General features: G+C 42.9%; 1 protein-coding gene across 1 annotated transcript; it reads right to left on the bottom strand.

Moving 5' to 3' along the window:
- Nucleotides 1-1,222: 1,222 nt before the first annotated feature.
- Nucleotides 1,223-2,299, bottom strand: GJA5 (gap junction protein alpha 5). The gene has a single exon (XM_007948354.1). The coding sequence runs from the start codon at nucleotides 2,297-2,299 to the stop codon at nucleotides 1,223-1,225; it is 1,077 nt and encodes a 358-aa protein (XP_007946545.1).
- Between the last annotated feature and the right edge of the window lie 24,354 nt (nucleotides 2,300-26,653).

Raw genomic sequence — 26,653 nt, 5'->3', positions numbered from 1 at the left:
GCACCAGTGAGATGTAGGAATCTCCATGCTTTTAAATAAGGCCCCTGCCAAGAGAAGTGGAGATCCCCTTATTGCTTCCACACCCCTGCTAAACTCTCCAAGGAGTGAGAGAGATCTGGAGGTTTCCATAGCTGGCATCACACCTCCTCTTCACTCTAAGTTGGCAGTCATCAAGGGAAATAAATAGGAGGGAAAAATCGTTTTCCAGTGTTTTCTCTCCTTTTTTATTTTCATCCTCAGAGCAGAGTTATTTTCTCCCAACAGGAATCTACCTCTGAGAAGCACAATGCCCTTTTTGTTTTAATACGACATGGGGAAATTCCACTGGCCTCAGTGGCTGGTGATCTGGTCAGGATCCCAGAGAGGATGACAGCTTCTTGGGCATTCCTGTTCATAAAGTCTTTCAGGGAGCATCGGGTGAACAGCCAAAGGTGGAGGAATGGAAGGGATGGTTTCTATCACTGAGTTGGAGTCACAGGATGTCAGATGGTGGCAAGGATTCCAGGGGCATTGGTGAGCAGTGACTTCCTGGAAGAGCTAGCACCCACATGGACCAGATGTACACCTGGGGAGAAGGAAAGGCTACAACATCACTGAGGTGTGATATTTGCCAGAGGTACACACTGAAGGCACTTGTAAAGTTGAGGCTGATGGTCAAGTTCCAAAGACCTTTTTCTATTACTGGGCAGAGGGAAGGACCAGTACAAAGGCCAGTACAATTATCGCCATGGAGACAATAGCTTCGAAAGCACATTTAATCCAAGATCCTTGATTCACACTCTCTGTTGGATGGGCTCTTTCTCAGTGGTGGTAGGGAGTTGTGATCAGAACAGTCCTAGAGACTTGGGAGGACCCATCTGGTACACTGCTGATAAGTAGAGGGTTATTCTATCTCTCCAGCTATACCTCACAGACCATAGTTCGCAAGCTTCCCTTCCGTTCTTCTACCCTATTCATTGAGTAATCTGAAAAAGCCTTGCTGAGTATCCTGGGTAGAGGATGAGGAGAGCACCACAGCCTGGGTGGGTACCTGTGTCTCTGACTTCACTCGTGGAGCCCTGGTCATAACTTCTGGAATAAAGGAGCAATGTCATTGAGACCAGGGGACTGAGAGGAGCAAAGGAGTGATGAGAATGAGAGAGCATGGAATCAGAAGGGACATATCTTCCCTCTGGGACCCTTCTTTGTTCCCATCTGGTTCTGGTTCCCCCACACTAGAGGGTCACACTGAGAGGTCATCTGATCTGGCCTTGCTACTGGCCTTGCTGAGGCGGCGCTTGTCACTATGGTAGCCATGGGGGAGGCGGTGACCTGGGGAGACTCCATTGGGCACCTCCGGGCTCTGGGCATAACTGATGTGGATGAAACCCTCCCCCGGAATCTCCTCCTGTCCTCGCACTTGCTCAGTGGCCAAGTTGTCTGTGTTCTGCTGGGAAGCCATCTTGTTACTGAAAGGGTTGAAAAACTTCCCTCCGGGGCCATTCTCCAGGCACTGATTGAAGTCAGGGGGTGGTGTGCAGCTCTGGGCCATGCCTGCTGAAGGGCCAGGAAGCTGAGACTTGGTCATACTGTGCTGTGATTTGACAAACCGCTGTCTGATCTTCTTCCAGCCCAGGTGGTAGAGTTCAGCCAAGCTGAGGAAGAGAGACAGTCCGGCCACAGCCAACATAAAGACAATGAAGACATTCTTTTCCGTGGGCCGGGATACGTAACAGTTGACGGGGTGGGGGCAGGGACTCCTGCGGCAGACGTGGAGTGTGTCTAGGAAGATCCCGTAGAGGAGGTACTGGCCCACAATGAAGGCCACTTCCATGGTGGTGCGGATCAGGATGCTGCAGACGTAGGTGTTGAGCAGAGTTCCCTGGAGGACAATCTTTCCGTTCACTTCTTCCCAGCAGGACAGCTCTGTCTTCTCAGCCACGGGGTACTCATAAGAGCCAGCACCCTGGACCTCTTTGGCCCTCTCGGCCTCCCTTAACTTCCGCTTCTCCTGCATGCGCACCATGTGCATGGCATGGCCCATGTACACCAGAGACGGTGTGGAGACAAAGATGATCTGCAGCACCCAGTAGCGAATGTGGGAGATGGGGAAGGCTTGGTCGTAGCAGACGTTCTCACAACCTGGCTGCATCGTGTCACACTGGAAATCAGCCTGCTCATCCCCCCAGGAAGACTCAGCAGCTGTACCCAGCACAAGCATGCGGAAGATGAAGAGGACAGTGAGCCAGACCTTGCCGATCACCGTGGAGTGCTTGTGTACTTCTTCCAGGAACTCTCCCAGGAAGCTCCAGTCACCCATCTCGACCAGGGGACAGATACCAAGACTTCTGCAAATAGGGGAGAGAGAAAGAGCAAGAGGGAGGTTTCTGCAAAGGTCTCCAAGGTCCCATCAGGTTCTGGGATTCCACTGATCCATACTACTGTGTTCTTTAAGAAAGTGCAACTTACAAGGCAGATGTACTCAAAAAGCTCTCTCTCTCTCTCTCTCTCTCTTTTTTCCCCAGACAAATATTCAAAGTGGTCGTGTTAGTAAGATTAGATCATGATTCTCACAACTTTAAGGGACCTAAAAATCCATGTGGTGTGTTATAATGTGAATTTTGTGCTCATCTCCAAAAGATGGTATATGCCTAGGCAGTGTTTTGTTCTGTTATACATAGGATTGTCATGAGTCAGAGTCAATGGATGGCAGTTAACAAGAACAACAGTCCAGAGGTTCTACTTTTAGGAGGACTGGGTTGGCCCCCAGGAATCCAGATTTGGAACAAGCTGCCCAGGTAATTCTCATACAGGCAGTGCAAAGACTACACATAGAGAAACCCTGAAGAAGTGGAAAGTACACAGGATTTGGACTCTGCTAACACAACTCTGGGAGCTCTGGGAGCATAATGCCTAAGGCACTTGACTGCCAATCCGAAGGTTGGTGGTTCAAACCCACCAGCCACTCCTCGGAAGGAAGATTGGGCAATCTACTTCCATAGTGATACTGCCTCGGAAACCCAGGGAGGGGTCGCTATGAGTCAGGTCCAACTTGACGGCACATAACAACAACAACAACACAACTCTGGGCATTTACCTCACTGAGTCTGTTCCCTCATCTGTAAAACAGGGAGGGGAACAGCTACACCAGAGACTTTTGAGAATTAAATGAAATAATATATGTGATATGCTGAAAATCATAAACCACAAATGTGTCCATATGTTTGAATGGCTGTCAGATAGAAAAATAATTTTATGACTCCATGGGGCAGAAGGTGGTAGAAGGAAGAAGGACTGGAAGTAGGAGCGGCAGCTTTGACCCCACAGGAAGTACTCTAATCAGAGCCATCAGCTGTGTTGGGAGATGGTGGAAAAACACCTGCTTTGGTCACACTAGCTAAAGGTATCACAATCAATGCTCAGGTTCCCCCAGCTGCTAAAGGGCAAGCAATGCTGATCCCCTGTGCCTCAGTGTAGTATAGCACATTCCACCCACATGGCTCGGTGTGGGTCAGTACCGCCTCTTTTCTCCAGCTCAGCTGCCCTGCTGCTAAGTGTTCTGTCTACAGAAAGCACACACACACACACAGAACTCACCCTCATGCCCAGAATACGTGCCCCAAACCTTTATGTCCCATACAAAACCTTCTCCAGCTGGCCTTCACCTTCTGCGTCTGCCCTTTTTATTGTCTGTGTCCATTAGTACTCTTGGTCCAGCCATGCCAAAGGCAGATTCCCCAATACCCTCCTTCCAGCCACCTCCTACATGCCTTCTCATCCCTAGCTGAGTAACGTAACCCAGTCAAATGTAACCTTCAAAATGTAACCTAGTCCCAATCTCTCAGGTGAAGCCTCTGCAGCTCCCATGGTGGCTCTGGGGACACTCACTCCTGTCCCAGCACTTGCTACCTTGTTTTGTAATCTTCTCCCTGTGTTCTTCCAGTTGGGGCTCCTAGAATAGAGACTGCCTCTTTCCTCTATATGAGCATCAGCCTGGCCCAGAGTAAGTGCTCAGTAAATCTTAGTTGAATGAAAAAAGGGTGAAAGACATTGGTTATTACCAATTTCTCTGAGTGGTGCAAACAGCTTGCACTACCTAAGGAAGGCACTCTAGTGGTGCTGTGGTTAAAGCATTGGGCTGCTAACCAAAAGGTCCACAGTTCAAACCCACGAGCAGCTCTGAGGGAGAAAGACGAATCAGTCTGTTTCTGTAAAGATTTACAGCCTCGGAAACCCTATGGGGGTTGCTATGAATCGGAATCAACTTGATGGCAGTAGGACTAACCTAAGGGTTTGCAATTTGAACCCAGCCAGCAATGCCATGGAAAAAAGGCCTGGCTATCTGCTTCTGTAAAGATTACAGCCAAGAAAACCTTATGGAGCTGTTCTAGTCTGAAACACATGGGGTCACCCTGAGTCAGAATCAACTCAATGGCAACAGTTTGGTTTGGCATTCCTTGCCACTTCTTCCCATTAGCATGGTGAAAAAGCCAGATAGCACTTTCTCAGTCTCCACCACAGCTAGTTCTGGTTAATGAGGTATGGGGAGAGTCTAATATAGAGAGGATGCTCTGGATAAGACTTTTCCATCCTCTGGTGGTAGGAGAGCAGCCTCACTTGCAGTCCTCCCTATCACTCCCCTCTTCTTCCTGCCTGTGGACAGTTGTGTGAGCCAAAATGTTTGAAGCTGCCTCGAGATTCTCAGAATCAACTCTGGAACCTCCTCCCTTCAGAATTCTTTCTTCCTCCTGAAAAAAACCAAACTCACTGCCACTGAGTCCATTCTGACTCATAGCAACCCCCACTGGGTTTCTGAGGCTGTAAATCTTTGCGGAAGTAGATCACCCCATCTTCCTTCCATGGAGCAGCTGGTGGGTTTGAACCACTGACCTTCTGGTTAGCAGCCAGATGCCTTATCTACACCACCAGAGCTCCTTATAAACCAAACTCACTGTCATCAAGTTCGATTCCTTCTCACAGTGACCCCCTTTGGGTTTCCGAGGTGGCAAATCTTTACAGAAGTAGATTGCCCAGTCGTCCTTCAACAGAGTGGCTGATGGGTTTGAACCACCAACCTTCTGGTTAACAGTCAACTGTCTTAGGCACTATGCCACCAGAGTTCCTTGAATTCTCACTTAGTGAACAGTAAATGTCCTTATGGCTTAAACCTCCAGCTATTCCCCATCAACAGGATGACAGACAGATAGGGGAGAACAGAACATAAATATCCCTTCCCTAGAATCATAAAATTTCAGGTTCAGATAGGATCTTAGAGATTGTCAAGTTCTAACTTTGACCATCACATCTTTGTTGTCAACATGCCCTTGGTTCCTGCTGGGACATTGTGGGGAAAGACAGGGCAGAGGTGTCATATCTCCTAGTCCAGGCCTCCTTGGCTCGTGAGTTGATGCCTTGACAGAGACCAACCTCCTGGCCTTGTCTTCTTTCAGCTCCCAGCTTTCCAGCCCTGAGGGTTCCCTGAGTCCCTGGGAATGAGAGAGTCCATGAGTGAGCAGGAAGGGTTTTATCTCTGCTCTCCTCCATATCAAAGATCCATGCAGGGCTTGAGTCTGTCCTCTGATTTGTGATCAGACATCTACCCCATTTCCTCAGATGGCGAAGGGTCTCCTTCTCCCCTGCCCAGCCACCAAATGTGGAAAATTGTGGAGTGTTCTGTTCAAAAGGAAAATGGGTGATTAGATAAGCATTTGAATAGCCTGTCATCTCTTCTGGGCTCGTGCACTGTATTCACCTTCTTCAGGGTCAGCTATACACATGCAGTGACTGCACTGTGGTGAGTGTTTGAAAGAAAAAGGGAGGGTGAAAAGAGGAATGCTAGGAGAGAAGAAGGAAGGGAGAAGAGGAGCAAAAAAGGGAAAAGACGGGGGAGGTTGTAATGGAGAAAAAGAGACCATGTAATGGCCAGTCTGATAGCTGCTTGTACTGTGGCGGCTTGCATGTTGCTATGATGCTGGAAGCTATTCCACCAGTATTTAAAATACCCGTAGGGTCACTCGTAGTGGACAGGTTTAAGTAGTACTTCTAGACTAAAACAGACTAGGAAGAAAGGCCTGGAGATTCACTTCTGAAAATTAGCCAATGAAAAGCCCCAGGGGACATCATGCTCAATTGGCACAAGATAGTACCTAAAAATCTTGTTCTACACCCTACTTTGGGGCCTTAAAAGCTTTCGAGCAGGCTTCAAAGATGCAACTATTGGTCTCCCCTTGTCTGGAACATAGAAGAGTGAAGAACATCAAAGTCATATGGAAACAATTAGTCCAAGGATATGATGGACCATGGGGACCTCGGCCCTCATGACCCTGAGACCAGAAGAACTAGTTGGTTCCAGAAAGGAATCAAAATTGGAGATCCTGGATAGAGTGGAAGGGAAAAATGTTGAACAAAATTAAAAAGCATAAAAGTGACCAGAATTACTGGTGGGGTAGAGGCTGGTGGAACCCCCAGACTATGGCCCTCGATTATTCTTCAGGCCTGGAACTAGACTCACTTCCGTGGATCAGCTCTCAGCCAAACACTGGGAAGGTCTACAAGCAGAACACCTACCCCAGGGAGATGCCCCCCTTAGATCAATCAGCCATGAGACATCTGAGAGGCAGCATTTGCATAGAGGGAAAGCTGGGAGACAGGAATGCCTAGATAAGAGGGGCACAGGGAAGAGGTGGTCACAGGGAGGAGAGGGGAGGAGAGCTTTTTAGTGTTGGGATTATAATTGGGCTGTGAAACCAAATGTGCATGAACTGTTGTGAGTAAAAGAAATCTGCTTTGTAAATTTGCACCCAAATCACACTAAAAAATATTTTAAGAAAGAAAACCTCAGTGGCCCACAATAGAATTCTTTCTGATATAGTGCTGGAAGACAAGACCCCTAGGCTGGAAGCCACTCAAACTAAGTGGTTGCAACACTGGACTCCAGCATCCCATAGAGGGTGCAGGACTGGGCAACATTTTGTTCTGTTGTACATGGGGTCACCATGAGTTGGAGCTCAGGACAACTAATAATAACAATGGTTAAGAGAAGATGGGCTTGGGAGTTCAACCACAGTTCAAATCTGTTTCAATTTGTCTGAGGTCAGATAAATTATTTAATCTGTGTCTCAATTTCCTCATCTGCAAAATGAGGATAGTATTAATTAGCTCACAGAGCTTTATGAGGTGATGAAGAAAAGACACATAGTGCAGTGCTCAGCACAGAAGACCTGAATAAAAGGAAGCCATTCCTGGAGGAGCTCTGGTGCCGTAGTGCCTAAGGCACTTGACTGCTAACCAGAAGGCTGGTGGTTCAAACCCACCAGCCACTCCTCGGAAGAAAGGTTGGGGCAATCTACTTCTGTAGTGATACCACCTCGGAAACCCTTCTCACTCACTATGAGTGGCTCGCTAAGAGCCGGGCACATAACAACAAACAACAACATTACTAAAGAGAGTGGTGGGGAAGAAAGAGAAAGCATAATGTAGAGAGTGGTGCATTACAAAGGAGAAAAAAAGAAACTAGTGGAAGAGCAGAAGGGGGGATGAGAGGGAAAGCAAAGTGGAAATTAAACAGAAGCAAAAAGAAAAGAGAAAGAAATAACATATTCTTCCAAGATTTCAGGCAAGTTTTCCAAACCCTCTTCAAGTCTCACAGATTTTTCCTCCATCTTCTGACTCTATCACTTATTTGTTGCAAGTGTAAAGGGATACATTTATAAAAAGGAAAAAAAAAAAAAATTCAGCCAAAGAATGTGACTCTGGTGGGGTCTGCTAAGAGGCATGCTACTGACTCTCTCACTTCTGGTCCAAGGATTCCCACCTGGAAGAAGTACCGTGCATGGGTACAAGAAAAGAATATCTTAGAAAAATCAGAAGGATGGTATTAAGGAGGGTGCCTCAGTGACAGGGAATAACAGACACCAGCAGAGGAGGAGTGGGGGTGGGGCAAACACCCCTGGCTGCTGGAAACAGGGCGAAGTCCTTTCATCTGTGACTCCCTGGCTAACACTCAGGCTAGGTCAGAGAAACCTAGAATACGTTCCATGGACTAGCTGCTCTGTTTATAATGTGAAAGGTCCTTGGCTGAAGTCACTTTCCCAGCCACATTGGCTCCCTTTGGACCCCCTCAACCTCAGCCCAAGAAACTTGTACGTTAGATACTCAGTGAGTGTGCTTTGTAGATTAGTATTCATTTGTTGGCAGGAAGTGTGTTAGGAGGGGCAGAGGAAGCTGCTCCTGCCATGAATAAATTTTATCAAATACAATGGTAATATAAATATACTTCCCTGTTTCGTTGTAATCTTTGCCATCTTCCTACCACTTATGAAGTCCAAAGTCTTTACGTGCCACTGGAGAGCCTCCACAACACACCCTCATCCTATTTTTTTTTTAACTGTTCCCCTTCACACACTCAATAATTAAGCTAAACAATCCCCCATAACCATACACATACCTCACAACTTCTCACCTGTTTACTTGGCTCCTTGTGTTCCGTCTGCTTAGAATGTCCTGCCCTTTCATTCATTCATTTAATACGTTTCTTGAGTGGTTACCAGGTGACAACCACTAAAAAAACCAAACCTGTTGCCATAGAGTCAGCTCCGACTCATGGTGACCCCGTGGGTTACAGAGTAGAATTACAGAGTAGAACTGTTTCATAGAGTTTTCTTGACAATCTCTACGAGTTTTCTTGGAGTTTTCTTGGTTCAGAAGATCACCAGAACTTTCCTCCATGGCATTGCTGGGTGAGTTCGAACCACCAATGTTTAGGTGAGTCATCGAGGGCAAACTATTTCTGCCCCCTAGAAACCTGTGGCACTGAGGAGACAGCAGTTTAACAGACACATAAGGAATCTCTGCCTTTTCAGAGCTTAATTTTCTTTATTTCCCTTTAGTACAGGAAGACACTAAACACATCATTGCAATAAATCATGATATGTGTTAACATTAAAGAAGTCCAGAGTGCTATGGGAAATGTATGGCAGGAGCCTGAATCTGGCTTAGGGGATAAGGAAGGGCCTCATTAGATCAGGGCCCTCCAAAGGGCCAGGCTACAGGATAATAGTGTTTTATTGTTGTTGTTGTTCTTATGTACCATGGAGTCAGACCCAACTCATAGCGACTCCTCCTTGGGTTTCTGAGGCAGTATTACTATGGAAGTAGATTGCCTAACCTTCCTTCCAAAGAGTGGCTGGTGGGTTTGAACCACCAGCCTTCTGGTTAGCAGTCAAGTGCCTTAGGCACTACACTACCAGAGCTCCAATTTTATAGCCCTTTGCAATTGATAAAAAAAAAACAGTAACCGTTAAGTTGATTCCAACTCATGGCAACCTCATGTGCTTCAGAGTAGAACTGTACTCCATAGGGTTTTCAATGACTGTTTAGTTGGAAGGAGATTGCCAGGCCTTTCTTCCAAGACCCCTCTGGGTAGATTCAAACCTTCAACTTTTAGGTTAGTAACCTAGCACTTAACCATTGGTGCCACTGAGGGACTCCCTTGCAACTGACACAAGTTCTCAAATCTCCAAGGCAAAAAGAGGTTGTCATTAGAATCTGGGAAAGCATGTTCCAGTTCAGAGAATTCTTCACTCCAAGATCTTCAGCATACTCTTTCAGTGTTTCACATGCTGGGACAAGACCAAAATTTGAAGGATCACCGGGGAACTTGTCTGGTTCCCTGGGTAAAAGCGAAAGGGCCAGAGGAAGGATTTTGTGTATAATGAGCATGGAATATTTCATGTCTTTGCTGCCTGTACTATGTGGCTAGAAATAATATTCAATCCCTTTATTCTTTATGTTGGCATTGTTTTTTGCCAGCACAGCCAATGTTTTCAAAGAAAACCATTTCAGAGCCTAAACTTATAGCCAGGACCTCTTCCTCTGAGTAGAAATAGAGAAGTCTTCTTCAAGTGACCCCAGCCCTCTCTGGTGATTCCTAGACTCTGAAGACTCTCTACTATGTGCCCATAATATTCTGGATAGTGAGAATAATACCTAAGAGTAGCAGGCTTGGCATATAGTAGGCACTCAGTGACATCTATTGAATTATTAAAATCAGGCATGATTCCTGCCCTCAAGGATTAAACAGTTTTTTCCCTCAAATGGATAGTAAACTTTTCAAAGACAAAAGCTGTGCTTCTTCTTTATATTCTTATTGCATTAGGTAGTTAATAAATGCTTTCTTAATGAGTGAAGCAAATGTTAACTCTGACAGTAGAATTGCAAAGTGGTCCTAAGGAGGTTCAAATCTTACCTTTTAAGTCAAGCAATAATAATAATAATAAATCTTTCACTGTTCAAATGTGCTTCTACTACATTCTCTTGTTGGTTTCATGAAGGTAGAACCATATTCATTTTGTTCAAGACTACTTCCAGGACATAGAGACATTCAATTTTATTGTTGAATGAATGAATCCTCATAACCAATTTGTGAGGTTGTAATTGCCTCTGTTTTGCGGAGGAGGAAAAAGAGAAAGTAAGAGACTTGTCAAAGGAAACAAAAGCTAATGGGGGCAGAACCAGGGCTTTAACCAGATCTTCTAACCAAGTCTGGTGCTCTCTAGAAAGTTCTCTCCATCTCCCCTCCTAGGGTGGAGCACATCAATTCCTAGTCTTCTCATTTGGCACTCCAAAAAACTCCAGCTAACTTTGGGGCAGAGAATAATTTCAGACAAGACTCTGCCAGTTAGTGATAAGGCCTAGGGGTCAACTTTTAAATAATCAAGAAATATTTATGACACTCCTTTGATGTGGCCAGTACTGTGTGAGATGCTGAAGGGATTATGGAAAAGTATAGTTCAGTTTCACAAACATTCACTGAGTGTCTTCCTATGCTAGCACTGTACTAGAAGCTAGAGATCCAAATAAAAGGAACTCACTGTCTGGTGGAGATACGAAAACAAACCAAACCCACTGCCGTCGAGTCGGATCCGACTCATAGCGACGGTTTCCGAGGCAGTATCACTACAGAAGCAGATTGCCCAAACTTCCTTTCAAGTAGTGGCTGGTGAGTTTGAATTGCCAGCCTTCTGGTTAGAATTAAATGCCTTAGGCAGTATGCTACCAGAGCTCCCTGTGGAGATACAAGAACAGCCAAATGTGGTGAGTACTAGAAGTGCAGTGTGCTGTGTGGATGCACAAGAGAACACTGCCCTTAGCGTGAGTATTGGGTAGAGGGGGCTTCTCGGAGGAAGTAACCATTCAGTAGGAGGTAGGATGCTTATTTACAGGGGTGAAGGGTGTTTGGTGGCAGTTGGGAAGAGATGAGAGAATTCCAAAAAACAGCAACTGCATGAACAAATTTGTGGAGATGAGAACCATTAGTTTTAAGGACAGTGAGCAGGGCAGGGAGGGAGAATCTCAAGTAGGCAAGCGTAGATAAGGGAGGGCCCTGGAAGTCATGCCAAGGAGTTTGGACAGATGCTCAACCTCCATAATAGACGACAGTCAAATGCATGACTCGCTCCTTAGAGCAGACCTTGATCTGACACAAACCATAAAATGGGACAGGGAATATAAAGCCCTGGAAAATTAGTAATTTAGCAATGGCTGAAGCATAAATTAAGTTGGCTACAGGTTACACTTGCCTCCCAGTACACTTGCTGTAACTACACACTCATCTCTCCTTCTCAAGGAGGCATATTGCAAAGGAACAAGAAGCTACCATAAGGACGCCTGGAAAATTCTCTTCCGTCTATTGATTTTACGTGTCTCTCTGTAGACACACATATCTGTTGTTGCTGTTAATGGGCATAGAGTCAATGCCGACTCACAGTGATCCCATGTGTGCATAGTAGAACTGTGTTCCATAAGGTTTTTAAGGCTTGATCTTTAGGAAGCAGATCACCAGGCCTATGTTCCAAGGCCCTTCTGGGTGAGTTTGAACCAAAACAAACCAAACCCACTGCCGTCGAGTCGGATCCGACTCACAGCGACGGTTTCCAAGGCAGTATCACTACGGACCATTTGGCTCGTAGTCAAGCACTTAGCCATTTGTGCTACCCAGGGATTCCTTGAAGCCACCCATAGCAATCCTTCCAAAAAAGTATCTGATAACAGTTTCTATGTTCACCTATGTCAACAGCTGGAATTTGAGCTAAACTGTAAAGCATTTGGGGTCTCACACACTTACTGAGTGAGAATTACTTGTTCTACAGGCCATGTATTATCTCTACAGCTCAACCCTGAGCTCCTGAAAGATAAACCCCATATCTGTCCATCATTGCCTTCTCCCCTGTGTTCAACACTGTGCCTTGAGATACTGAAGTTATTAATGCACTTATTAGAAACAACAACAATGGGTGAATGATAGCATTTGAGTCACAAAAAACACCTAATGTCAAGTTGATCAAGGCAGGTCCTTTCCAGATGCTGAGATAATACACAGGGATGGTGAGCAACACTCAGGGATGTGTGGCATGTCAGCAGAGAAGTACCCTGGGATGCTGGTCTGAGCCATCTCTCCAATGACTATGGTGACCAGAGCACCAAGGAGACAGAAGCCACCATGCCTTCCTTCTGCCCAAGAGGGCCCTCCACTTGCCTAAAGAAGAATGGATGTGTCTAGTGTAGAGACTCCATCACCATGGACTGTTCCCTCACAGCCTTCTCCTCACAGGTCACTGAGGAGTTCATCCATGTTGGTCAAAATTAGATTATAAGACTACTCCACAGAGTTGGAGTCTAATTCTGGACAATGACACATGCTCTGGACAGTATCTAACAGCTCTCTGGTTCTCAATAAAGGTTGTTATTCATAGTAATAATAACAATCTCCTGGGGCCATGCTATAATTCTATTCCCCATACAGTGGAATGTGGCACAGGGCAGGGTCGACTTACTTCCAATAAAGAGAATTCACTTAAAAGAGCTTCACTTAAAGAAGGCCGTGGACATAGAATCATGCCAGTTCATTTCAGAAAAGTATTTAGTGAGATTGTACACTCAACCAGACATCAAAGGTGGTTTTAAAAATAATTGCTAAGCATAACCGTCATCTCAGAACCCTTTGGTACATTTTTCATTTGTGCATATTTTTCTGATCTCCCTTCACTCCAGCAGTTTCTCTTTAAAATAGTGGCAAGAATGGCATGAGAAAGTGATCTTGATCCTTAGCCACCTTCAGCAATTTAATTATCCTTTGAGATTCTCAGTCCTAGTTTTTAATATACTCAAAGTTACACAAAATCAGAGTGTGCATATAAATGATCATCATAATAAAATAAATTGAGATCATTTTGTGTATTAGAGACTCTGCACATTGCTTTACATATATTTTCTCATTTGATCCTGACAGTGACCTAACCTGAAGAAGTAGAGATGACTGTTGTTGTTAGCTGCCATTGAGTCAACTCTGACTCATGGTGACCCATGTACAACAGAACAAAACGAACACTGTATGGCCATGCACCATCTTCACCATAACTGGTATGCCCAAGTCCATTGTTGGAGACACCATGTATTTTGATTGGGGGAGCTCATCTTCCAGCACCGTATCAGACAAAATTCTATTGTTATCCATAGAGTTTTAATTGGCTAATTTTCAGAAGTAGGTTGGCTGGCCTTTCTCCTTAGTCTGGAAGCTTAGCTGAAACCTGTCCACCACGGGTGACCCTGAGGTATTTGAAATGCCAGTGACAGAGCCTCCAGCATCATTAGCAACATGCAAGCCACCAGAGTATGACAAACTCTTACACAGGTGGTAGAGGGACTATTTTTATTGTTGTTAGGTGTCAACAAGACCATTTTTGACTCGTAGCAACCCATGTGGCAGAGCTGAATTGCCCCATTGGGTAGAGATCTTTATGGAAGCAGATTGCCAGGTCATTTTCCTAGGGAGCCATTGAGTGGGTTTGAACTGTCAACCTTCTGGTTAGCTGCTGAGCACTTAGCTGTTGCTCCACCAGGGCTATTGGAAAGACTATTACTGTCATGTTTTTATAGAGCTCAGAAAGTGTACCCTGAGCAAGATCACATGGTTAGTAAGTGGTAGAGTTGTAGTAAGTGATAGAGTGGGATTCAAACCCAGTTCTTGACTTGTTTGACTGCAATCCTCCTGCTTTAACAATTCTATCCAAATCACCTAACATTCCTTTCTTTGGCAAATCCTTGTCATGTGTCATCAACCAGAAAAACCAAACCCACTGCCATCAAGTCAATTCCGACTCATAGAGACCCCCATTGGGCTTCCAAAGCTGTAAATCTTTATAGAAGTAGATTGCCTCATCTTTCTCCCATAAAGCAGCTGGTGGGTTTGAACCACTGACTTTCTGGTTAGCAGCCAAATGTCTTTCTCACTACACCACCAGAGCACCTTAGATGTGTTATCAAAGGCTGGCTATTTCAAAATATAAGATGATTGTTGCAAGGATGTCTGTGAGATATTTGCTAAGATAGGAGTTGATTTGTAAGTGGTTGAGAGTAATTCTTACACTTAGGATTTCTACTCTTTTCTGATTTGGTTCAACCCTAGGGGAAAAGACCAGGCACACAACATAGCTAGAACTAGTGATTGGACAGAATGGGCAACTCTTTCAAAATTAGAAGGCTAGTTGGCATGGAGGAGTCCCTGGTGGTGCAAATGGTTAAGTGCTAGACTACTAACTAAAAGGTTGGAGGTTCAGACCCACCAAGAGGGGCCTTGAAGGTAAGGCCTGACAATCTACTTCTGAATGGTCACAGCACTGAAAACTCTATAGAGGCAGTTCTACTCCGCACAGATGAGGTCGCCATGAGTCTTCACAATTCCACAGCAACTAACAACAACTAGTAGGGAGGACCTGCAAAATAGAATGATGATTACTCTGAAGGGGAGATAAAAGGGAAAGGGAAATAGAGATGAGAAGGAATGGCGAAAGAGACAGATGGATGAGTTAAAGTACTCACTATAGTTTTCCGCCTACTCCAGCCAACGACAGATAATTAACTCCTCTTTAAATGTAATTATCTTATTCTGGCAAAGATAAAGAGGTTCACTCAGAGACACTCTGCTGGCAGACAGTTGTTTCAAAGCCAAAGAGGAGAAAAGAAGCAGGCATTGTGGACAGAAGGAATTTTGCTAGGATAAACACTTTTCTTCTTCAGATGTTGACAGAAAAAATATTTACCATGCGTAGATGGGAAGAAGAGGTAAATGGAGTATTCTACTACAATGAAATGTTGTTGTCTTCTTTACGTTAAGGTGTAATCCAAACTGAAGGCTGTAATCTTTGATTTTCATCAGTAAGTGCTTCAAATCTGCTTCACTTTCATCAAACAAGATTGTGTCCCTGCATATCACAGTTTGTTAATGAACCTTCCTCCAATGCTGATGCCACATTCCTCTTTATATACTCAGATAATTTTGTGCAGCATACGGATTGAATAAGTATGGTGAGAGGCTACAACCTTGATGCACACCTTTCTGATGTTAAATGATGCACACTTGTTCTGTTTGATTAACTGCCTCTTGGTCTATGTACAGGTTCCTCATGAGCACAATTTAGTGTCTGGAATTTCTGTTCTTCACAATGCTATCATTTGCTACTATCCACACAGTCGAATGCTTTTGCATAGTCAATATAATATAGATAAACATCTTTCTGGTATTCTCTGCTTTCAGCCAAGATCTATCTGACATTGGCAATGATATCCCTCATTCCACATCCTCTTCTGAATCTGGCTTAAACTTCTGGTAGTTCCCTGTCAATGTACTGCTGCAACCATTTTTAAATTATTTTCAGCGAAATTTTCTTTGTGTGTGATATTAATGATGCTGTTTGATAATTTCCACATTCTGTCAGATCACATTTCTTTGGAATGGGCACAATTATGGATCACTTCCACTTGGTTGGGCAGGTAGCTGTCTTCCAAATTTCTTGGCATAAACGAGTGAGTGCCTCCAGTGCTGCATCCATTTGTTGGAACATCTTGATGGGCATTCCATCAATTCCTGGAGCCTTGTTTTTTGCCAGTTCCTTCAGTGCAGCTTGGAATTCTTTCTTCAATACTATTGTTTCTTGATTATATGCTACTTCCTGAAAGGTTTGAACATCAACCAATTCTATTTGGTATAGTGACTGTGTATTCCTGCCATCTTCTTTTGGTGCTTCCTGCATTGCTCAACGTTTTGTCCATCGAATCCTTCAATATCACAACTCAAGGCTTGACTTTTTTCTTCAGTTCTTTCAGCTTGAGAAATGCCAAGCATGTTCTTCGCCTTTGATTTTTCAACTCCAGTTCTTTACACATTTCATTATAATACTTTATTTTGTACCCTCAAGCTGCCCTTTGCAATTTTCTGTTCAGATCTGTTATTTTATCATTTCTTCCATTCACTTTAACTACTCTCTGTTCAAGAGCAAGCTTCAGAGTTTCTTCTGACATCCATTTTGGTCTTCTCTTCCTTTCCTGTCTTTTTAATGAACTTTTTTTTTTTGCTTCATTTGTCTTATCTTTGTTCACTGGTATTCAATGCATCAACTGTTTTTCAGATGGTCTCTAAATTCAGATGGGATAAAAGATCATATTTTAGCTCTCATGGATTTGTTTTAATTTTCTTCACCTTCAACTTAAACTTGCATGTAAGCAATTTATGGTCTGTTCCACAGTCAACTCCTGGCTTTGTTTTGTCTGATGATATTAAACTTCTCCATCACCTCTTTCCACAGATGTAGTCAATCTGATTTCCATGTATTCCATCTGGGGAGATCCACATATGTAGTCATCATTCATGTTGTTGAAAAAAATATTTGTAATGAATAAGTGGTTGGTTGTGCAAAATTCTATCATTCAATCTCTGGCATCATTTCTATCACCAATGCCATATTTCTCAACTACTGATGCTTCTTCTTTGTCTCTAACTTTTAGATTTCAATCACCAGTAATTATCAGTAGATCTTGATTGTATGTTTGGTCAATTTCAGACTGCAGACATTGATAAAAAAAACCTTCAGTTACTCCATCTTTGGCATTAGTGTTTTATGCATTAATTTGAAAAATAGTAATATTACCTTGTCTTCCTTGTAGGATTATGGATATTGTCCTATCACTTATAGCACTGCACTTCAGGATAGATCTCAAAATGTTCTTTTTGACGGTGACTGTGATGCCATTCATCTGCAATTTGTCAGTTCCAGCACAGACCAAAGACTCTCCAATTAAAAATGGCCAATACCAGTCCATTTCAGCTCACTAATGCCTAAGAAATTGATCTTTATGCTTTCAATTTCATTTTTGACAACTTCCAATTTTCCTAGCTTCATATTCCGTGCATTCCATGTTCTGATTATTAATGGATGTTTGCAGCTGTTTCTTCTCTTTTTGAGTCATGCCACATCAGCAAATGAAGGTTCCAGAAGCTTTACTCCATCCACATTATTAAGGTTGACTCAATGAAATGTTGGAACTCCAAGGGGGTTGATTGTTAGTGCTTATGCAGTTACTAATGAAAGTTATATTCATAATATCATCACTTATCTGTCAGGTTGTCATACTGTGGTGGCTTGCATGTTGCTGTGATGATGGAAGCCATATTACTGGTATTCCAAATACCAACAGGGTCACCATGGTGGACAGGTTTCAGCACAGTTTTGAGACTAAGACAGACCAGGAAGGAGAACCTGGCAATCTAGTTCTGAAGAGCCAGCCAGTGAAAACCTTGTGAATAGCAGTGGAATATTGCAGTAAGATGAACCCCTCAGGTTGGAAGTCACTCAAAACATGACTGGAGAAGAACTGCCTTCAAAGTAGAAAGGTTAGTGGTTTGGGGCCACCCAGGGATATCTTCAAAGCAGAGCTGACCTTAATGATATGAATGGAGTAAAGCTTTCAGGACCTTCATTTGCTGATGTGGCACAACTCAAACTAAGAAGAAACAGCTGCAAACATCATTAATAATCAGAACATGGGATGTACTAAGTGAATCTAGGAAAATTGGAAGTCATCAAAAATTAAATATAACACATAAAGATTGATATCCTAGGCATTACTGAGCTGAAATGGACAGGTATCAGCCATTCTGAATCAGATAAACATATGGTCTACTATGCCAGTAATAGCAAATTAAAGAGGAATGGTGTTGCACTCATCATCAAAAAGAACTGTTCAAGATCTATCTTGAAGTACAGTGCTGCCAGTAATAGGGCACTATCTACAATCTTACAAGGAAGACCAATTAATATGACAATTATTCAAATTCACACACCAACTATTAATTCCAAAGATGAAGAAACAGAAGATTCTTACCAACATCTGCAGTCTGAAATTGATCAAACATGCAATCAAGATGTATTAATAAGTAGTAGTGATTGGAATGCAAAAATTGCAAACAAAATGTATCAGTAGCTGTAAAATGAGGCCTTGGTGATAGAAATAATGCCAGAGATTGCATGATAGAATTCTGTAAGACCAATGACTTTTTCATTGCAAATATCTTTTTTTCAAAAACATAAATTATGATTATCCATGTGGACCTCACCAGATGGAATACACAGGAATCAAATTGATTATATCTATGGAAAGAGAGAATGGGGAAGTTCAATATCATCAGTCAGATCAAGGTCAGGAGCTGACTGTGGAATAGACCATCAATTCCTCTTATGTAGGTTCAAGTTGAAGCTGAAAAAAATTCAAACAAGTCCACAAGAGCCAAAGTACAACCTTGAATACATCCCACCTAAATTTAGAGACTATCTCAAGAGTAGAATTGTCACATTGAACATGAATGTCTAAAGACCAGACAACTTATGGTATGCCATCAAGGACATCATACATGAATAAAGAAAAAGATCATTAAAAAGACAGGAGAGAAAGAAAAGATTAAAATGAATGTCATGAGACACTCTGAAACTTGCTCTTGAATTTAGAATAGCTACAGTGAATGGAAAAAGAGTTGAACAGAGGATTTCAAAGAATGTCTCAAGAAGACAAAGTTAAGTATTATAATGAAATATGCAAAGACCTGGGGTTAGACACTGTTTTAGTTCTCTAGTGCTGCTACAACACAAATACAACAAGTGAATGGCGTTAGCAAACAGGAATTTACTCTTTTACAGTTTAGAAGGCTAGAAGTCAGAATTCAGAGTGCTGGCTCTAGGAGCTGGGTGAAGGCCCCTTGGCCATAGGCTTCAGCTCTGCCTCTTGTTCCAGGCCCACTGGAGCTGGAGGCTTCTCCTAACTCTAGCAGCTTCTGGCCGCTAAAGCTGATGAACCCGAGATCAGCAGGTAAAATGGCACAATACTAAGACTGACAGGCAACATGGCTGGCTGCTGGTTCAAGTCCAGGAACTGGAAATGAAGACCCAGCCAAATGAGGATCCAAAATGTGCCAAAAAGCTAGATATCTTCCTCAGAGCTTCTCCATATATACTGGAAGCAGGCCATACCCTAAAGGCAACTACTTAGCTGCTCACAGAAGATTCCACCAAGGAGGTGATTACAATCTCATCATGGGGAATAACTACCTCCAGCTGTGAAACCACTCAAAACCACAGCCCAGCCAAGTTAACACACAGCCTCAACTACCACGGACACCAAAAGGGAAGAACACACTCAGCATTTCTCAAGCTGAAAGAACTGAAGAAAATGTTCAGGCCTTAGGTTGTAATATTGAGGGATTGATGGCCTAAATATTGAATGATGCAGGAAGCATCAAAAGACGATGAAAGGTATATACAAAGTCATTGTACCAAAAAAGAACTGGTCAATTTTCAACCACTTTATGTGGTAACTATGATCAAGAACCAATGATATTGAAGGAAGAAGTTGAAGCTGCTCTGAAGGAATTGGCAAAAAACAAGGCTCCAGGAATTGAAGGAATGCTAATTAAGATGTTTTAACAAATGGATGCAATCCTGGAAGTGCTCACTTGTCTATACCAAGAAATTTGGAAGACAGATACCTGCCCAACCTGAATGAAAGAGATCTATATTTGTGCCTGTTCTAACAGAATATGGAAATTATCAAACAATATCACTAATATCACACAGAATCAATATTTTGCTGAAAATATTTAAAAATTGTTTTAGTAGTACATCGACAGAAATCTGCCAGAAATTCAAGGTGGATTCAGAAGACATGGATTGAGGGATATCACTGCTGATATCTGCTGGATCTTGGCTGAAAATGGATAATCCCAGAAAGATGTTTACTTGTGTTTTATTGACTATGCAAAGGCATTTGACTCTGTGGATCATAACAAACTATGGATAACATTGTTAAAAATGAGAATTCCAGAACACTTAATTGTGCTTATGAGGAATCTTTACATAGACCAAGAGGCAGTCATTCAAACAGAACAAAGGGATATTGCAACATTTAAAATCAGGAAAGGTGTGAATACTTATTCAATCTGTATGCTGAGCAAATAATCCAGGAAGGTGGATTATATGAAGAAGAATAAGGCATCAGGACTAGAGGAAGACTCATTAACAACCTGGGATATGCAGATGACACAATCTTGCTTGCTGAAAGTAAAGAGGACTTGAAACATTTACTGATGAAGAGCAAAGACTACAGTATGGGTTACATCTCAATTGAAGAAGACAAAAATCTCCAATTAGACCAACAAGCCACATCACGATAAATGGAGAAAAGATTGAAATTGTCAAGGATTTAATTTTACTAGGATCCACAATCAATGCCCATGGATCCAGCAGTCAAGAAATCAAATGATGTATTACATTGGGCAAATCTGCTGCAAAAGACCTCTGCAAAGTGTTAAAGAGCAAAGATGTCGCTTTGAAAACTAAGCCATGATGCAAGCCATGGTATTTTCTATCATCTCATATGCATGCAAAAGCTGGACAATGAATAAGGAAGACAGCAGAAGAATTGATGCCTTTGAATTGTGGTCTTGGCAAAGAATATTGCAGCAAATAATAATGCAGCAAGCTAGTTAGATGGGCTGCCAGAAAAACAAGCAAATCTGTCTTGGAAGAAGTACAGCCAGAATGCACCTTAGAAGCAAGGATGGCAAGACTCCATCTCATGTACTTTGAGCCTGTTATCAGGAGGGACCATTTCCTAAAGAAGGTATCATGCTTGGTAAGATAGAGGGTCAGCGAAAAAGAGGAAGACCCTCAAACAAGATGAATTGATACAGTGGCTGCAACAATGGGGTCAAACATAGCAATGATTGTGAGGATGGTACAGGAACAGGCAGTGTTTCTTTCTGTTAGACATAGGGTCCCTATGAGCTGGAATAAACTCAGTGGCCCTAACAACAACAAACATCATATTCATGATAATGGTCCACATTTATTTATTGTTCCCACCATTTCGTTATAGATGCAGAATACAGTAGAGCTGAAAGGAACCTAACAATCAACCCTAATCCCTTATTTTTATGCAAGATTATAACTAGGATCCAGGGGAGTTAAATAATAATAATAACAGATACCACTAAATTGAGTATTTTACACATGTACAAACTGTACAGCTCTACTTTCTAACTTTTACACTAACCCTGCTAGGAAAATAATATTATCCTAATTGACAGATAAGAAAACTGTGGCTCAGAAGTTAACTTGTAGAAAGTCACACAATTGGTAAACAATGGAGAAGGGACTTGAACTTGGTCTGCCTGACTCTAAAGCCTACATTCTCTTTGTGTCTCGAAAAAGGGAAAGAAAATCAAGGGGTGTCTAGGTCTCTCACTGCTGGTAACAAAGCTTGACCAGAACTCCAGTCTTAACTAACCAAACAGGGCTTTCCTACTTTATTTAGTCCCGTAAGAGACCCAAGGCTTTTCCTGTTAGCCTCTGATTTATTGGCTGGCCATCTCTTGCATATGCTGTTCTTAGAATTAATGATTGCATCAGGGTCCTCTGCCTGCAGTGGCCAGGATTCCCAGACTCTTCAGCATCTGCCACCATTTGGCCAGAATTCACACATAGAAAGTTATTTCCTTTTTTAGCCAGTAAGTGCTCTTGGCTGCAGCCGTGTCTACTGCCAGGTTTTGAGCTGACCAAAAGGCAGGCTCTGGTGCTCCACTGATGTCAAATCATAACAAGAGCAATGAAAACAGAAATAGTTGATGGAACTCATGGTTTCTGAGGAATAGTAGGATTAGAATCCTGCCTCCTTCACTCTCCAGTTACGTGACGTTAGGCAAATCACTTACCTCTCAGTTTTTTCGTCACTGAAAAATTGAAAGTTGACTTATGAGGATAAAAGAATATGTGGATTCAGGGCAGGAAGAGAGGGAGAAAGGAGGAGTTATTGCTTATGGAGCACTGAGTTGCTGTTTATAGTGATGGAAATTTGGCATTAATTAAGGGTAATGACTGCACGACTGATTGGTATAATTGACGCCACCTGTAAAAACTTGAATTAGCAAATGTCTGTGGTATACATTTAAAAAAAAAAAAAAAACTCACTGCCATCAAGTCAGTCCCAACTCATAGCGACCCCTCCTTGGGTTTCCAAGGTGGTATCTTTACGAAAGTAGCTTGCCCAGTCTTCCTTTCGAGGAGTGGCTGGTGGGCTTGAACCACCAGCCTTTGGTTACCAATCAAATGCCTTAGGCACTATGCCACCAGAGCTCAGAGTAGCTGCTGAAGCTGCTAATGTACAACCAAATACTTCATGGGATTTGGTTTCTTGTTTTGAAGGTTTAGGATAACAGTTCTGCGGGACATCCCAGTTAATTGGCCTAAAATAGTTTTTAGTGCTTCTGTTCTACCTCCTAGTTCATTACATAGAGCCTGGGGTCTCAAAAAGCTTACAAGCAGCCATCCAAGGTATAGCAATTGCTCTCTATAAACCTGGAGCAACAGAGGAAGGAGAGTCAGGAACAGGAGGAAATAGAAAGTGTGACTAATTGCCTCCATGATCAACTACCTCCTTTACATGAGACCAAAAAACTGGATGGCCTGGCTACCATTTTTGACTGAAGGTAGAATGTTTTGATTGAAGATTCTATAGAAGAACCTTGATCAAAAGGGGAAAGAGTCCAGAACAGAATTTCAAGTTTTCACAGAATTCAGACTTTCTGGAGCGATTGAGGCTGGATGAACCCCTGAAACTATTGCTCTGAGATCATCTTTAAACTTTAATACAAAAATATCCCCTGAAGTCTTCTTTAAATCAAACAACAGTTTAGTTTAATTAGTGAGAAAAAAAAGTCCACATTGAGCATTGGGTACTTTAAAATAACTATCTATTAATAAATAGATCAAATAATCAAATTAACAATAGTAACTTAGAAGATTAGGTAGGAAGCTTCAGGGCATAGAGTTTATGTTAATGAGGAAGAACAATTTGGAAAAGGAGGGTGACAATGGTTGCCCAACTTGAAGGATATAATCACTGTCACTGCATTGTACATGTAGAAATAGTTGAATTGATGTATGTTTTGCTGTGTGTATTTTCAATGACAATAAAAAAAAATAACAAAAGAAAAAGATGTGATTATGGGAAAGCACCAAGAAAAGTATTTGGCACATAGTTGTACTCAAAACTGTTAGTCCTCCTGTTCTTTTCTAAAATTTACATTAAGAATGATCCAACTAACCAACGTGACACAGGAGTTGGTAATGCAGCAGTCTGGTTAGATGAGACAGCAAGGATCCCCATGTGGCACTAGGGTGGAGGTAACTATCAGAAATGGAGAAAACACAGGTGTTGGGAAGGATATCAATCTAGCTGTAAATGAGCTATTTCACTAGGCGTCAAGATCTTCCGGGGCAGGGTGGAGAAAGGAGATACAGGGCCCCACTTGAATAGGCTCCCTCTCAACCTCATGGCTTGTTCTATCTGCCTCCTAGTCTTTCTTTAACTCAAGCTTCTGGGCCTAGAGATGGACTCCATATGAATCTCTACCATAAAATATGTGCTCCATGTGACTCCTTCCTTCTGAGGAGCTGTAGCACTTTTGAACTCTCATCCTCAATCCAAAGGCACACCCACAAAGGTAGGTTTGAAACAGGCTTGACTCTACTTGTAAGAGAAACAGAGAATTGACTATCAGGTGATCTGAGGGGAAGGGAAATCCTGACCCCCAAACCACATCTGCCATCTCCTGATTTCTGTGTCATGAAGTTGCCAAGTTGCATTAAGATTCTAGAAGTCTCCTGTGGAAATGCAATGCTGTCATTTCCTAAGAGGTGCTCTTTCTTGTTCCAGCTGTTTCTTTGTGATCAAGACAAGACATTACCCCTCCCTCAGCCTCAGTTCTTTCATTTGTAAAACAAAGTGGTTAAGATGGATGATTGCTGACGTCCTTCCAGAAATAAGATGTTTATAACTTGCTCAATTGTGATTTATGGAAGGTAGTGACAAAACTAAGAAGCAAATCCATATTTCTTGAATCTCAGTTTGCAGGCAGTGAATTGTAGTTCCAGAAAAAATTCCGTGATCATAAACATTAAAGCAGTACCTTCTCAGAATTATCTGTCGTGATGAGCTTGCATAGTAGAAAGGGTTTTGTATTCAATGAGATGCAATGCAGAACCCTGGGCTGAGGACCAGGTGACTTGGATTCTACTCTATTGTTCTATTGTTCATTGAGCACCTACTATGTGATAGACATTTCAAATACATCATTTTATTTTATTCTCATAAAATTTTATGAGGAGGGTATTTATTTACCTCTATTTGACTACCTAACCAGAAGGCTGGTGGTTCAAGCCCACCAGCGACTCCTCAGAAGGAAGGTTGGGCAATCTACCACCATAGTGATACTGCCTTGGAAACCCAAGGAGGGGTCGCTATGCGTTGGATCCAACTAGATGGCAGTGAGAGAGAGAGAGAGAGAGAGATTGGCAGATATACTAAAGATCAGAGATATTAGATAATCTGCCCAATGTCACACAGTTGAAATCCCAACCTAAATTTGGCTCCAAATGTCCAAGCTCTTTCTTCTGCTCTACTCCTGAATTAAAGAGCTTTTAATCACAGTGGTTAAAGCACTAAGCTGTTAACCAAAAGGTCAGCAGTTTGAACCTACTAGCTCTATGCTCCGTGAGAGAAAGATGTGGCAGTCTGCTTCCATAAAGATTTATAGCTTTGGAAACCCCATGGGACAGTTCTACTCTGCCCTATAGGGTTACTATGAGTTGGAATGAACACGTCAGCAGTGGGTTACTCTGAAATTAGGTAAACTGTAAGGTCCCATCTGTGCTACTTCAATATTATGATTTTCTATGATTCTATGAGTTTGAGGTCTCCTAGCTCCCTTTCTTACAAAGGTGGGTGGATTGACGAACATTAGATTTTTCTTGTTGTTATTATTTGCCATTGTCAGAAACAATTGATTCATTAAGTGACATCAAGCTGTCATTCAGCAGGCGCCAGCAGCTTCTGACAAGAGAAAGAAACCCTTTCTTTCTTCCTGGAAAATACGCATCTCTCCCTTTGGCCTGCTCAATCTGTAAACTCAGGTTAGGATCTAAGGGAGTCCATTCAGGCACAGAGCTGCTAGGATCCCTGGTGGGTGAGGCCTTCCATAGGACGCTGGGGAGAGCTGGGTCTTGGATTTCTCGGGCTCTGAGGACTTTGAGAGAGCTTTGGTGGCACAGTGCTTAAGGCATTTGACTGCTAACCAGAAGGTTGGTGATTCAAACCCACCAGCCACTCCTCGGAAGAAAGGTCAGGCAATCTACTTCCATAGAGATATCGCCTCAGAAACTCAAGGAGGGGTCGCTATGGGTCGGAGACGACTCAATGGCACATTACAACAACAACAAACAACAACAATGAGGACTTTAAGGCTTCTAGCTCCTATGCTGATTTATCTACCAAGAAAGGCTCCCAGCCCTGTTTCAATTGGCTGAGCCTAGAGGTGAGGACCAGGAGCTCTGGTAGCGTAGTACCTGAGGCACTTGATTGCTAACCAGAAGGCTGGCAGTTCAAACCCACCAGCCACTCCTCGGAAGGAAGGTTGGGCAATCTAGTAATACTGCCTCAAAAACCCAAGGAGGGGTTGCTATGAGTAGGGTCCTACTCAATGGCACATAACAACAGAGGTGAGGACCAGCCAGTATATAAAAGGCCAGACTGCAGGGTGGCAGCCCGGAAACCCAGGATCCTCCACTGCTTTTTCTCCCACCAGCTGCTGGGACAGGGATCCATGTATCATCTGCTTGTGCTGGTGCTTCCCCGCAGCCCAAAGAGCCCAGACATTCTAATCCTGCATCTAGAGATCAGCATTTAGGGAGAACAAAGAAGCCATTGGTTTGGGTAGTGTAACGCTTTATGGTCAGCTGCTAATCTAAAAGTTGGTGGTTTGAACCAACCTGTGGAGGAAAGCCCTGGTGAACTGCTTCTATAAAGGATTTATAACCAAGAGAACCCTATGGAATAGCTCAACTGTAACACACAGGGTCACTGTGAGTCAGAATCAACTCCATGACAACAGGTTTTCTTCTAGACACAGATACACGCTCTCACATTGGGAGAAGACTTCCACTCTCTTTCTTCAATTTCCTGTAGGAAGATTAACCACCCTAAGACACCCTTCTCCTTCGGGGCTGGTGTGATTATGACTCCTGAAGGAGAGTATTCAAGGGTTGAAAAGAAGTGAACTTTCTCCCTCAGTCCTCTCACACCTTTTGTTCCAAACCCAGCTCAGCTCTGGCTGGCAATGCTGGGGTGCAGACAAAGTCCCACTGCTGCAGAGAGAGGAACAGGACAGCAGGTGGGACCAGAAGGCACTAGGGGACATGAGAGAGTGCTATTATTTCCCACCCCACCTAAACTAAAA

This window comes from Orycteropus afer, unplaced genomic scaffold (assembly GCF_000298275.1).
Source record: "Orycteropus afer afer isolate SDZICR_OR568_19922 unplaced genomic scaffold, OryAfe1.0 scaffold00010, whole genome shotgun sequence".
In the NCBI taxonomy this organism is placed as follows: Eukaryota; Metazoa; Chordata; class Mammalia; order Tubulidentata; family Orycteropodidae; genus Orycteropus; species Orycteropus afer.
Note: the sequence above shows the minus strand (reverse complement) of the source record. Positions and strands in the feature narration are given on the sequence as shown.

Bases quoted from the DNA above. Each gene is read 5' to 3' on its own strand.
- GJA5 (XM_007948354.1), bottom strand. From the start codon at position 2,299: ATGGGTGACTGGAGCTTCCTGGGAGAGTTCCTGGAAGAAGTACACAAG.